General features: G+C 39.8%; 1 protein-coding gene across 5 annotated transcripts; it reads left to right on the forward strand.

Annotated features, from left to right (window-relative positions):
* Positions 1 to 224: 224 nt before the first annotated feature.
* On the forward strand, positions 225 to 11,887 carry septin3 (septin 3). 5 transcript variants are annotated; one of them, XM_063883430.1, is made up of 11 exons: positions 466 to 732; positions 1,972 to 2,039; positions 3,070 to 3,465; positions 3,685 to 3,813; positions 6,909 to 6,990; positions 7,174 to 7,311; positions 7,900 to 8,017; positions 9,343 to 9,438; positions 9,601 to 9,697; positions 9,800 to 9,851; positions 10,125 to 11,887. In XM_063883430.1, exons 3-11 carry the CDS (start codon positions 3,072 to 3,074, stop codon positions 10,252 to 10,254), a joined length of 1,236 nt encoding a protein of 411 aa, XP_063739500.1. In that variant the 5' UTR covers positions 466 to 732; positions 1,972 to 2,039; positions 3,070 to 3,071; the 3' UTR covers positions 10,255 to 11,887. The 5 variants fall into 5 exon arrangements, with proteins under 5 accessions (XP_063739497.1, XP_063739501.1, XP_063739500.1 ...); XM_063883428.1 differs by having other exon boundaries at positions 469 to 732; positions 1,798 to 2,039; XM_063883429.1 differs by having other exon boundaries at positions 469 to 732; positions 1,883 to 2,039.
* The last annotated feature ends 3,679 nt before the right edge of the window (positions 11,888 to 15,566 follow it).

Genomic DNA, 15,566 nt, shown 5'->3' on the forward strand with positions numbered 1-15,566 from the left:
TCAAAAACAATCCTTTCAACATATGATACTATCGCACACAAACACAAAGAGATGAACCTCAGTGACACAGGAGTGGCAAATCAAACAGATATGTTTGCACCACACGGCCTTCATGGGACACCCACAGAGCTACTAGAATACCCCTCAGAGAAATACTGCCCATTCAACACAAACAGTGTTGGCATCAGATCAAAGGGGGTCTTTGACCTGCAGCCGCAGCACACAGCATACCAGTGGCCAGACGAGGCCACAACAACAACAGCCTTCCATCCACACACACCAGATTACCCTCCAGCAGGCAGAGTGTTTATCATGGAGGAGCCAGAGGACCCCTATTACGTCACCATGTATTACCCTGGTTCAGTCTACGTAGGTGAGTACATAGACATCCAAACCACTTAACTGAACACAGTCAAGAAGTCTCTCAAAGCACACATGGCAGAGACTCTTTTATATTTTGTTTGGTATTTTCAGAGGTAAATAAAGTTCTATCTAAGGGGGTGGAAAGTCAGACAAGGCAGTTTGGTCAAAAAGGACAGCAGAGGGATTTAAGACCTCACTCCTTATCAGTAGAGTAACAGACATGCTGAAGAGAGGCGACAGCGTTGGTTAGCAGACTCTATCAAAGCGACTCGTCCTGGAGGACATACAGCCCTCCACAGAAATAAACAAACACAAAGAAATGATGCAGAAAGTGAAGCAAAAGAAGAACAACAGGGGAGCAACTCAGAGGTAAATTGGGGGTAGTTTATGTTCTCTCTCTGTAAAAATGTACAAAAGATATGTAATTACTGCTAGTTAAAGATAAATTATACCCCTGTAAATCATGTTGTAACATTAAAGGATAGAGATAAACCAAAATAAAAACCACTAATATAAACAAAGGAGTCGACATAAGACTGCCAAAGTTGCATACTGTTGTCAAACTAAATCTGATTGTCAGAGGTTTCAATTGAATATGTTTTAATAGGCCCTCGAGGTGAAAGTGTGCAGTATTTATTGAAAAAAAAAAACTGGAGCTGCCAACTGTATCAAAGAGTCTTTGTCAGCTAATTGGATTTGCTCAGTTTTCGTGGAGATGGGATTTAACTTGGACAATGAAAAAAGGTAATATGAGAATCAGAAGAAATTAAAGTAACTTTCTGTGGCAAAGGGAAACATTGTTGTGGTGGTTCTTTACTAAAGGTAGATTGAGCTACCAGGTTATTTATAAAGGTATTTAAATAGTCGCTTGAGCCCCTTATATGCTACTTAAGACTTCTATATCTTTCTTATACTACGTGTGTGCAACAGTTATTTGGCAGATTATGATTTTAAACTATATTATAATTGATTAGTTTTTATAATATGATGAGTTGTTATTAATGAAACTTCCAAATCAGGAAGCTCCACCCAGACCAGCTACAATATTAAAACTCATGGTAATGTATCATTTATAATAATGCATCAACATAAGGTAGCCTGCTGCTGATGGCCTGCTGATTTTTTTTTGAAGTCCTTTTTGTTGATAATGCTTAAACACTTTTAAATATGCAAGTAAACTTACAAATGAATGGCTCTAAGGTGTGATGGAGTATTTCTAACTTGAAGTATTGCTTCATCAATCTTGAGTACAATGGTGGAATACCATTTTGAGGTACTTTTGTTTTCTCCTAATTAAACTTTAAAAAATAAGCAGTAGCCCTGAAACATTGTAAACAGTACTTTTACTTCAGAAAAGGATCTGAATTATTATTTCACCACCATATTTTTGATACATTTGAATTAAAATGCAATCTTAAATGTTTCCTAAAATAGTCTGCATCACTGACTGTAGTGACACTGCGCATGCGCGCTGCATCTCCCCACACCCTCTCCTCTTGTCGCCTGGGTAACGGTAAAGGGGGGCTCGGCTCGGAGAGAGGTACCCGATAATCACATGACCGCTGCTCATCTCTCTGTGTTTGGATATAACACCATCATCTCCTCTAGAACCCACAGCGAGAATCCCTCAGCCGGTCAACTAAAAGCAGATTTACGGTGAAAGTGAACGGGAGTCGGTGAGTGTGACCAAGCCGCCCGGCGGTTACCGTTAGTGGGCAGCGGCTAGTGGCTAACGCGGAGGTGCCGCTAGCTGTTATCATCCGGCATGACTGCAGACAGACAATGGAGGTCGACATTGTAATGGAGCTAACCTCGTGTGTTGTATTAAACTAGAAACAATATGGTCAGCATTATGCAGCCACTGTGTGTGTGCACATTACCGGTGATTTGCGTGGCGACCTATGACGAAAATAACGGGTTTTAGAGGGCCAAGAAACGTGTCGTAGATTTCCTTTCAGAAGCAGCTTTTGTATTTGAAGTTTGATTTGCTTGCAGTATTTAGCACACAATGAATACTGTAATAATTTCGTAAATCTGTTTCATTATCTGTGACCGTGTGTGGAGGCAGAGAGGGGGGCAGAGCTACATGAATCAAAGTGACAGCCCCTGCCTCAGTGACCTGTATCATCTGTACTGTGTGTCTACCATTGTGGATGCAGTGACTTAAAGCATGGCAGCAGGCGGGTCCATGTGTGCAGCCTGCAGCACTGAGGTGACCCTCATGCCTGTTACTGTTACCATCTGCCTGCACTGCTTGCTTTGCCGGGGGCAGGGGGCCAGAGGCCAGGGGCCAGTTCATAAACAAACATTCATAGTAATAGTTATTATATCACATTTCTGAAGGTATCCATAACTCATGTTTATTTGAATTCTAATAACTACATTAAATTGGCCCACTGGTTCATCATAGACCTAAATGACAGATACATTATATATATAGTGACTTAATTTAATTGATGCAACTGAACTGAACTGTACTGCATTACACTAAAATCAGATAATATGTACACCAATGTATCGTTCTAGCTCTCCTGAGTTTTTTCTTTGTCATTTGGTTGAAGCACGCTTCTAGACTACAACCCATTTCTTCAATGTAGAACAACTCAAAGGAGGGAGCGGCTTCAGATTGCCCTCTGACATACTTCCTAATGAAGCTGTGTTTCTGTTCGCTAGATTTGAATGTATATCCTCTCTTTTCTTCTATAGACATGTCAGACGTAGTTCCTCCAGAAGTGAGACCCAAACCAGCTGTGCCCGCCAAGCCCCCAAATGTGGGGGCTCCTTCCCCCTCCAGCCCCTTTCCACCCCAGGGCCAGGGTATTGGTGGAGGCGGCGTTTCAGCACTTCCTCCAAGTGCCATTCCCGTCCCCATCGTGAATCACGGCCACAGTGTGGGTCATAATATTGGTCATAGTGTGGGCCACGTTGCGGGCCATGTTGGAGGTCACACTGCCGCACACAACGGAGGCCACGGACATGGAGGGACCCACAGCTCCACCGGGGGATCCACTCTGCTGGGATACATTGGTATTGACACCATCATTGAGCAGATGAGGAAGAAGACCATGAAGACAGGCTTTGACTTTAACATCATGGTGGTTGGTGAGTCACAGAATTAATAGAAAGCTGTAAAGAGATTCTTTTGACAGACTTCAAATGTTATGAATCTTTTTTTACTCATTGTCTCTGAGTTTTATTCTTGGAGAAAAAGCAAAGTAACCTAAATTCCTCCTTTATATTTAGACATGTTCTACCTCTTTTGTTCTATGTTTTGACCTCTTCTTTGGCCTTGTTCATTAAATGTTATCCCTCTTATCTCAGGTCACAGCGGTCTTGGAAAGTCAACTCTGGTGAACACCCTGTTTAAGTCCCAGGTCAGCAGGAGGAGCGCAGGATGGGCTCGTGATGAGAAGATCCCTAAAACTGTAGAGATCAAAGCAGTGTCTCATGGTGAGTACAGGAGAGAGCTTCTGTTCTTTCTTTAGAGACAGACATTTATAGAAGCTTTTAATTTGATAGATATCTTTGACCGTGTCTTTTGTCCCCACATAACCTACTTACGCTCACAGCTGCCAAGTCAGCCTGCCATTTATTTTAGATGAGTTTGGATGTGAAGGCCAACTTCTCTGGCTTCTGCAGACCTTATAACTTTGTAATGATTTGTTTACAGGCATTTTCACAGCACGTGCTTCCTTCATAAGTATTGAAAATTAAGTTTCCTTCTGGATGCATTGCACCATTGGAGCAGGCAGCAAGGCCAGATGGATTTTGGTCTTGTCTATAGCAAGGCAAGAAGTATGGCGTGTGACACACACCTACGCTGCCTCTGAATCTGCTCATCACGGAATGCAAACAGCTCTGCCCCAAGTCCTAGAAGTTTAACACTATGTGTAGGAGTGTGGACTGAACAGCCACAGTGGGTTAATGGGATCATTTTCAAAGGATTGACTTAATGATACCAAAAAAGGCCTTGGGTTTCTAAGGATTTTAAATGGGAGAAGAAAGCTAATTGAAAAGCTTTGTTCAACATCTCCACCATGGGGGACAAAGGCATATGCAAAGGAAAAGGCACTCAACAGCCATTTATTTACGTAATAAACAGCTATTTATTTGTTCTCACATTTCAAAAATGGTCTGAGAAATGTTGAATATTAAGTCTTGAAAGTGCGAAATCTTTATATTGAACAAAAAACATAAACCTGTCTGACTTGTGTCTGTTTGGAGTACTCACCCCTGCCCAAAATTAGGAAGAGGGTTATGAATTCATCTGTCTGTTTGCTTTATTCAAAATAAAAATAAATTAGCCTGAAATTTAGCCAGATGACCAAACGTTGTTTAAGGATCAGCTGAATAGATTTCAGTAATAATCTGGGATGGACAATTCTACTGTTTCTGAATTTTTCTTATGCTGTGTTTATGTGCCAGTTCAAACAGACTGGATTTGCAGAATTATATTGTGCCCATGGTACGAAACTGGGCTTTGAAAGGCGATCAGTAAGAAAGGCAACCAAAATCTAAAAGATTAAGGCAGGAAGTTACATCACAAATACTTTTAGTCATCAGCAAGTACAGACTGTTCCTCATGCGTGTGGATTTCTACTGGATCGCTGACAGCTTTTACTCAACACATTTACATCATTCCTATAGGTGTAATGTCTGTGACTCAGATAATATTCTAACACATATAATGTGCACTTGTAGTTGGTAAAAAAAATATCCATTCTGCAAAGATATTGGAGATCATAGTAAGACATTATATACTTAGACAGTTCCTTAAAGGTACAGATCAGCTCATTAGAAGTTTTCTTCCATAATAACAGTGGACAGTGTATGAACTGAAAGTGTTGAATCTATAGTAATAATGAATGACCCCTGCTGACAAAAAGAGGTAAACATGAATCAATTTGTGGTTTGCTAACAATGTATCAGAGCTAGGAAACAGACGTGTTTTACTAATTACTGAGTTTCTCTAATATTCGTGATGTGATTTTCTTCCACAATACACAAGCTCCTAAAATAAACCAGACTGAGCAACATAAATCAGCCATGATTATGATTTTAAACAGGTCTCATAATTAGCTATTATACAGAGCAGATTATTACCATGTAAAGCCACTGTGTATACCGTAGTATTAAAAAATATCTGGCGCCCCTCCCCCAGTGTTAGTATCAAATCCTTGGCTGTTGCTGACAGCTCTGCATGCTCTTTATGAAATCAGTCGGGGAATCAGTATGACTCTTCAGTATGAGCAGCCTGCTGTACTGAGCTCATTATGGCATCTAGGACAGGAGAAACACGGGGGGTTACTTATTCGGATACAATCAAAGATTACCTTTCAAAACATGTAGTCAGCAACATGGTAAAAAATATCACAACATCACAGTTATACAGCTTCATCACTGCCCTTACCTTTACCTACTTTACGTTAATATAAAATATGCGAAAGCAGAGAGAAAAGTTCGGAAGTATCTTCATTATTTTTGTCAGTGAGGCAGAAAAGAGGAACAACCTCTCAGTACAGAGATAGTTCTGCCTTCCAGCTGTGACAGATCTCTCCTCTTTCAAGGACTCTAATAGTATGGCAGGTTAGTCTTGCTGGATATTAACTTTGAGCAGCAGCAGAACACTTGAGAAAAGTGATTAAATTAACCTACATGCGCATTACCACGTTTGTCTTGTGTTATGTTTACTGGACCAAAAATGTGAAGATGTTCTCTCATTTCCTCGGAACGATCATTTCACAGACGCCTTTTGGCAAAAAGAATACTCTTCAGCAACTGGAAAAACATTTTGCTTTGCAATGACGGGCACTGTACTCTAATACTGTGTTGTTCGCTTCTGCTTTACGTACTAAATATTTTTTTATTACGGTAGACGTCATTAAGTCAGAGTGGGAATATGAGAATATATTTCCTTATTTTAATTTGTGTTTTAAATTGTAAGCCTGCTCATAATCCCAATTTACACAATTTGTATCCGGAGTTACCTTTTATCTGTATCCTATTACATAAAGCCGCTCCATATATTCCCTCGTCTACCTCCCTGAGGATTTAACAGCAGCAGGGATGTCAAACCGTTGAACAGTGTGCAGGGTTTTGTGCTACAGTTTTACATGATCCTGCACACATCACCGGCAGTAGACAATGACCTGACATAATTATGTGCTTGCCAGAGAGAGACGTTGCCAGAGAGACACAGCTGATGTGATAAAAATATCTCAATCAGATCATTTACTCTTTGTATGCTGTTTTACATTACATGTCACTTGTTAGATGCTTACCCAAAGCAACTTACATACACTCAATACTGTGGGCAATCTCCACCTGAGCAATTTTGGGGTTAGGGACTGCAGCAGGGTGTGAACCAGTCCCCCCCTGAATCCTTAGATCGGAGCACTAATGCACTGAGCTACTGCCCCCCATTCTAGCTTAAATGCTGTCAGTTTTCTCTAAACTTGAAAAAATACACATTAGTTTCATTTACATGATTCCACATACAAAGCCCCATCTGTGACTTTCATTTTCTTGTGTCTGTGTTTTTAAAGTCCTTGAGGAGGGTGGTGTGAAGATGAAGCTGACAGTCGTCGACACTCCAGGCTTTGGAGACCAAATCAATAACGACAACTGGTGGGTTTTCTGAACTCCTTCTCCATCATTACTTCCTTAATTTCCCTTTTGCACAATGCGTTTTATTCCCCGATAACTATATGAAAAATGTTCCTACTCGAGAAAAGTCTTCTTCTTTCCTTTCCTCTTTTCTTGCTCAAGTAAACTTGTTCTCTCAAGCTGACCTCTCTGCCGTGTCCACAGCTGGGAGCCCATTTCCAAGTACATCAATGAGCAGTATGAGAAGTTCCTAAAGGAGGAAGTCAACATCACAAGAAAGAAGCGAATCCCTGACACCAGGGTGCACTGCTGTCTGTTTTTCATTACTCCGACTGGACACTCGTGAGTTAAACTTTGTCTGAAGTAGACATTATTAAAGCAATCTCTCAATAAATGTTTAAGTATCTGATCTAAAAAGTATTTTTAAGGTTATCATCTAGTCTAATCCTCGTTCACACACACACTCACACAACAGTAGCTGTGACTTCAAAAGCACAGCAGAACAATCAGACATCTTCTGATAAGTGGATGACTAGCTCCATCTCTAGTCAAAGCCTCGAATCTAGAGAGCTTATTTATATTACAAACAACACCCTCTCCTCTAAACACCTCAAAATTAGCGGCTGACATCTGTGAAATTGCTATTTAATGGATAAATGGTTCCAGGCTTCTGTGTATTACAGCCAGTGTATCACATCCTTTTTAACTGGAGTAATTGAGACGAATGATTTGTATGCAGGCAAACAAGAACCTGGACACAACCTTTGTTCAATGATAAGCCCACTTATCAAATGTCAGCTAGGGAAAGGTAGTGGGTTGTATAAATTGTGCCTTTTGTACTATTTGTTAACCTGAACCTTGTCTTCTGGGAAATCACTGCTTTTAAATCTACCAACCAACTCACTCTCCTTCTCCTTCTTTATGTCGCAGTCTTCGTTCACTCGACCTTGAGTTCATGAAGCGCTTGAGTCACTCTGTCAACATAATTCCTGTTATTGCGAAATCGGATACAATGACCATTGAGGAGAGACAGGAGTTCAAACAGCGGGTGAGTTGCTATGGTATAGGTTTGTACCATATGTCAAAGTTAATGCCCATAGTTTTTGTGATGGAAACTTCTGGAGCATTGGAGACGAAACTCAGAGAGACACGGGAGAGCTGGAACTTTGATGGCAAACACTGAAGGTTTATTTTGAGGTTAACGGCCGGAGAATTGACAAGACATTTGCTGCAGCCACGAGTTGACAGAGCGGTTGCCTGAACAATTCTGAAGAACTCTACTGCAGTCCGAAGTTTTAACCAGTTCAGAGTATGTAATCAACATTCCTCATCAGCGAGACCAGACAAATATGGACCCTGGATCTAACTAAAGCTGTCGTCCATGTAAAAGAATGTGTTGCCAGGGAACCTACGTTCCAGATAAGAAGGGCTTCTAGATGTCCCTGAACAATAAACTAGCTCATGGCAGCTTGTGCTCGGTCATAGACTGGCATAAACAATGCACCCAAGCTGCCCCTCCTTAAGGGAGATTACAGCAACCCAAGGCCGAAAGACCTATGCCTTGGGAACGCAGACAGAGGAAGGAGAAAATAATCAACTGTGTCGAAGGTTAACTTCCTAGGCCAAAAATTCCCTAACAGTTTTCAAAGAATGCCTCATATATAAAGTCACTTTCTATTACACCGTTTCTTCACTACAGAGACAGGGTTATTGTTCTACTTAAAAAATGTCATGCTCAGGGCTGGGCATCAGGAAAATAAATTCTCCAAATATATAGTTATTGGGATAGTCGTAAATATCCTCACATCCATCCTGACAGTCCTAAAATCTGTAGACTGCTTGCTTACCAAACATCAGACAGACACAGTAAGTGACCAGATGGCGAGCATAGTGGAGCGGTTAGCAGGTAAAGAGATATGTCTCCTAGGAGTTGGTAAAGACCAAAAACAGAGCTAAAATGCGAGTTAATATGTATATTCATCTAGTGACCAGAAACACCAATGACAAACGATTGCTAATGTTATTTTCTGTCCGATGGATTTGTATATATGCAGCTTTTTGCTTCATATCAGATAAAAGGTGTATCGGATGTATATCATTTGTAAATGTTGTGTCTATAGCTTTCATTTCCTGCCTCCCAAGTTTATTTACATTTTTGGGTTATGTCAATGTTTAGTAACAGCATTGATTTTTGATGTTTTGCACCTATTTGAAACCCGGAAAAATTTCAAAGCTAACATTCTTTAACGTAAAGGTTGGAGTTAAGCCTATGAACTAATATTGGATTATTTATAACAACCCTATACAGAGGGATTTTGAAGACAGGCTCACATGTGTAACAGATGTTGTTTCATGCTGTGTCTCGTGCTTTAGGTAAGGAAGGAGATGGAGATGGGTGGGATTGAGTTTTACCCCCAAAAAGAGTTTGACGAGGACATGGAGGACAAGAGCGACAATGATAAGATCAGAGTAAGTGGAATTTCCCACCCACTACTCGCTCTCATTCTCTCACACACTGCCCCTTTCAGCTGAAGGTTGGGGCACTGGGGCGTGATGTGTATTTGTTTTCGACTCATAAAACTTGTGCAGATCTCCATACACTGAACCATGATGAAATGTCTCTGTCCATAGGAGGCGATGCCCTTCGCTGTGGTGGGCAGCGACAAAGAATATCCAGTGAATAACAAACGAATTCTGGGGAGGAAGACCGCGTGGGGCATAGTAGAAGGTGGGTAATATGACCTTTCTTAATAGGCAACATTTACTATCATAATATTGAATTCTATTAATGGTGTCAGGCCTTTTATTCTGTCTGTGTTTTTTGTTGCAGTTGAAAACCCCAATCATTGTGAGTTTGCTCAACTGAGGGATTTTCTGATCAGGTAAATAGTGTTTTATATGTATTGTTGAAATTGTTGGGAAAAAAAACTGGACTGAGGGAGTTGAATAGAGACAATAGGAGATATAACTTAAAGGTTCACGGTATCTTAAAGACATGGTTTTGACTAGGGCTCAAATAATGATTCTGTAAATAAAAGGTAAAAGAGGAAAACCCATTGGTTCAGATTGCTTCAGGGTCCAGCCATGCATTTGCATGATGTAATCTAGATGACGAGTAACAGTTGTCTCCTGTGTTCCTGTACCTCTCTTCTTAGGTCTCACCTGCAGGATTTGAAAGAGGTTACTCACAACATTCACTATGAAACCTATCGTGCCAAGAGACTGAACGCGAACGGAGGCCTCCACCCCATTTCCTCCAATGACACCCAGGAAAGCAACCTGTAGTCAGTCAGAGTGAGACAGATGGATGAACCTACATAAAAATATGTCATCATCGTCACTGCGGCATTGCTGCATGCTTGAAAAATTGGTGTTGTTCATTCGTGTAATCTCTTCCGATTCCTAACTCCACCCATCGTCTTCTACACTTTCGTCCCCACAAACACATATCAAACCCCTCCAATTTCATTTCAAAGTCATTCCTATGAACATTTGGATGAAAGGAGGGGCAGTCCAAAAACTGAAAATGAGTGCCATTTCTAAAATTAACAATTATTGACTGCCAATGCCTTGTAATTTATTATCATACGGGTAGATAAGATTAGAAAGTGCCACAATATTATATGAATGAAAGGCACATTTTTTAATTTTAGTGGTGTGCAGCAACCAATGTCTGATTTAGACTAATTAAATGATTTGCTCAAAATATTTAAACAATATAAAAATATAGAACAGTTAATTGGACAACATGTATCTAATTTTAATACCAATCTGAAAGTCTCCTAAAGCTGGTAATTAAAGAAAAAAACACCACATTTTGTTCTGGTTTTTTGGCATTGTAGATTGAATGCATTTTGCTCTTCACTATTCCCACCGGCCATTCATACAAATATTATTTTATGAGCCAAAATAAAAAGTAAAAGAGTTATAAGTGAACCTGATGTTTGGTCACAGAAAATCTTTGAAATATTATCGTTATAAGTTTTATGTGTTGCAAAGCTTTTTGTAAACATAGCAGAACTCTGTACTGTGACCAGTATTTGTGTCAATGCCATTTTTAATTGAAATTCATATTGTTCACCACTAGGGGGCCTCACACTCCCATGTATAATTAGTGACTCGGTAGAGCCAGAAATCGGCACTTTTTTTTCAGACCACTTTACTGCTGAGATTATTATTTTATTTCTCACACTGTCCAGTTATTTCCTGATAAAGTTGACAGTGTTAATCCTCCACTGTTAGTGAAAACTAATACATCTCTCCAGATCAGGTTTACACAGAACTTAATATTTTCTACCGAATGGTCTGTGCTCAAAGTGTGGGCGCAATTATTCCAAATTAATTTATTTAACCTGTTTACCAAGTTTTCTTTAGGAATTCAACATTTATACAGTTCTGTCATGCGTTGCCTGCAGTACAGCACGAAAATGCCAAAACTATGACAAATTAAATCTTGTGATATTTATCAAACTGTTTTTGTTTTAAGCTTTATTATCATTTTAAATGACCATACACTTTTGTGGGATTTTGATATGTGTGATTTCTGCAACAAACTGATAATAGTTGTCTGTGATTTTGATGCAGTCGAAGATTTCAAGCAGAAATTTGAAAGTGTTTGTGTGTGCATGCTTGTGTCCATTTTGCCTCACATATCACTGCAACTTTACATAAACATATGAAATATTTTTGAGTGTGTGATGAGGTCTTAACTCCTGTAACTAAACTAATAGCCCACTATCCACATATCACTAATACCTTTACACTTCACAACCTCATTTATTTAATAACCTCTTTTCTGAAAGTTGCTGTGACACATTGACATTGATAAAACAAATTCAGTGTCATATTGAGGTATTTATACATTAATGTCGTATTATTGTAATTTATTCTTTGTTTAATAAAAGCACATTCCCATGTCTTTCTGAAAGCTGTTTTCATTCAAGACTCAACCATTAATACAGAATGTATTTATTTTATGTATGTTACATTAGAACGCTAAAATTACTTTTTTATCCCGATGCAGTTGTAGTTATAGCTCATTGAACTTAATTGACCCTCAAGAGTCAAGAGCTACAATATTGGAATACAGTAAACTGAATCAGTAATGGACAACTTGGGTTTGAATTCATCTAACTTTATTCTGAATAATTGAACTGAACTAAGCACAAAAAGTAGACATTTGTGTTTGGTAAATTATTTCTTTGTTGTCACAATGCTTCTTGGCAATAAATCTTATACCATTGGAAAGCCTGTTTATTTCCCTTTAAAATGGTGTCAAATTTGTGAGGAACATGCATTTGTTGGATGAGCAGCAGAGCTGAGTATGTGGGTTATACCCATGAAAATTGGCCAAATGTCCTCCGCCAATGCAAAACAGCTTTTTTTTTTTGCTGACGACTGTTTGGTGTTGCTTGGTGGATTGGAGGATTGAAGTCTGATGAAACAAGACATCTTGGGAATTTAACAATTAATTCATCTAAGGTCAGTCATTGGAAGCCTCCTGGAAGCCTTAAGAGACCGGAGATTGGTTGCCTGCAAACCTTGAATGCAACTGTGTAGAAGACTGCCTACGGTTCCCAGGTGCTGACAGGATGAGGAAACAGCCTTCTTGGGGTGCTGTCTTCTTGGGGCGCTCAATTCTCAGCCCGTCGCTGACATCAACCATTATATGGAACTTGGCCTTCAATTTGCAGATGGTACTAGGGCTCACTCAAAATAATGCTGTACCTTGGTTTAGCGGAACAACTCCTTAAAGATGCCCTCTCACACAGGCCCTATCCAGATCAGTCAAACGTAGCATGCCAATTCTTGGAGCGGACACCAACTGTCCACTGTAGCAGGGCCTATGCTCACAGATGCTGACTAGTGCAATTAGGCACCCTAAAAGGGTCACAAACCACAAGTTACTGTATGTGCATTTATTATAGCTACACAAAGTGGACAAATCAAAAAGTAGAGACACGAGTTGCTAGGCAAAAACTGGGAAAACAAGCAGTAGTGAGGCACCCAAACCTCTGAGCTGCTGATGGAGATGGCTAACTTAACCTAGCTAGTCTTCAGTGGCTTGCCGAGCTCAAGGCGACTTTAAACACTGAACTCTGTGCATCACCAAAGACCATAGATATAACCTACAGAAAAACACTGAGGCATACCCCCACTCAGGATTACCACCAAAAATAAGAAAGGCAAAACAAAAAGGTGGAAAGATCTTCAAACCTGCCCTGTGGCTAACTAGTCAGGGTGCTCAAAACTGAAATTGCATGCTGGTGAAACAAATGCCAAACTAAAGAAACAACAACCACTCATTACCTAAAAAAAAATCGGCACTAGATACATACAAATATTTACACATTTACCTCACCATGCACATTCAGTCAGTGAAACCATGGTGAACGTATTTAGAATTTAAAAACTGAAAAAGACCTCCCCCGGTAAGGAGAAAATCCTTGAGTTCCTTTCTGGTTTTAATGTTAATCTACAGGTGAGTGTCGTCACAGGTCGCTCAGCTGGTGATGATCCACCAGCTACACTTTGGCTTTTCAGAAACCTACGGGTCCATTACAAAGATACGTCCATGTCTACAGTATATAGGGTGTGCCTCAGGGTTCCATTTTGGGTCCGTTATATTTGTCTTACCAACCCTGCTCATTTTTGGGCAGATTATTAGAAACTTTATAAATGACGTTTTAAGGGGTCAATATCAGGCCATGACCTTACACTCACTGTCTCAGTTAATCTACGCGATCATTACATAACCATACAATTTCAGATTCACATTTTTCAGCCATTGTTGTTGATGATGAACAGTTTGGATTTACTGATTGTGACCGCAAGACTTGTATAGATGAAAAGTTGTTGTATATTTGTCTCAATAAACGTAAAAAAAACCCCCAGCTTGTTCGAAATTCTCCAGTCTGTTGGCACAATATTTTTTGCAAAGGTTTTGTAAAACATTTAGCAAATTCAAATGGAAAAAGTTGTCGGAAGCGCCTTTTTTATACTACTGCTGTTTCTTTTCTCAGTAAGTAAATCTTAGCAAGTAAAGCAACTAATGTTGATGGGGAGGGTTAATACTTACCTAGTTACTTACTGAACAGTAATTACACTTACTGGTCAGAAGGTGGCACAACTAGACACAAGCATTTTGGTAAGTAGCATCTCATATTTATTTTTTTGTCACCACTCCAAGCTCCTTTTTTATTCAGTTGTCTGCTTTGTTTACTTTAAAGTAATACATCTCCCTGTCATTTCGCATCTGGCACCTCCCTCCTTCCTTGCCATATCCAACTTTCCTGCAATTAAAATCACCTGACCTTCCCACCCACTTACTCACCTGCGTCTCATTTCGCTAATCAGCCTCATAGAAGGCTTACATATGAAAGCTTGTCTCTATTTACCTGTTTTACAGCTTGTTATGCTTGCTTACTCCATGGTTTAAGCCCAGCCCCTTTTGGAAAGGCTTTTTTTTTTGACAGTCCACCTGGATTTGACCTTTGCCCGTTTACTGATTCAAGTAAACATGAACACATACAATGGTTCAATCCAGTTTCCATAATACCATACTATTTAGTAAGCCAAAAATAAATGTGACATGTCATAATGTACATAGTATGTCCATGCAGAATGCCCAAAAATGTGTTGCCAAAATCATGTCATTTTTCAAATATACTCTTAATATATTATTAGTAATGGTCACTGTTGCTGATCCTGGACATGAGGATGTTCCTGTACTAGCTCTTTCTCAGTAGACCTACGGGAGATGAAACTGTGAATGGCGCAGAGGATGTGAGACTACCAAAAACCTGGCATGCGCTCACAAGTCATACGCAGCTGTTGTGTTCACTGAGCAAAAGGAAGCAGGAGGAGTTCAGTGACCAGGACCCTTGGACTCTGTACAACACTCAATATCAAGGGGAGTCTGTTCGTTTTTATGACATGTCAAAATATAAAAAATATTGGAGGGGGCAAACTTCCACATTTCATTTTTGGGCAGGAGTGGGGTAGGGGACCTTACGCACTTGAACAGCATGGATTTGCAGGCATCAATTTATAAGCATTTGATTCGTTATTTTTAAACAAACACTACTTTTTAGCAGTGTTATTGAGTAAAGGCTAGTTCTATTGATTGTACAGGAGCACTAAACCCTCCCTAATGCGGAAAATCAAAACTACTGTTCTACCATGGTATACTCTTTAGTTAAATGGCAAAAACAGAAATAAAATAAAAGATATAAGCTACGTACGTACGCATATGGTAGCAGGCAGAGCTAATATGACGGTATAATATAACATATATTTTATTTAGGCAGTCAATGTGGGAGCTGACACTTCTTGAAATGGGTCATGCAACATTCAAAGAAGTGTTTCTCTTTATTAGCTGTCACTATAATCCCTTCATTGTCATCATTCAAATTTTTGTCAAATTTCTTCATTTGAACTATTGCACCCTCAGCTGCCCTGATTTGGAACTTTTTTTGTTATTGTTGTTGCTTTTACTGATAGTCGAGATCAAGAGAGAAAGAGGGAGAAGCCCTGTCTGTCATCCCTTACTGGTGGCCGTTTTTGGCTGATTCATCTTGCTGGGGTTATACGTAACC

Source organism: Eleginops maclovinus, chromosome 5 (assembly GCF_036324505.1).
Source record: "Eleginops maclovinus isolate JMC-PN-2008 ecotype Puerto Natales chromosome 5, JC_Emac_rtc_rv5, whole genome shotgun sequence".
NCBI classification, from domain to species: domain Eukaryota; kingdom Metazoa; phylum Chordata; class Actinopteri; order Perciformes; family Eleginopidae; genus Eleginops; species Eleginops maclovinus.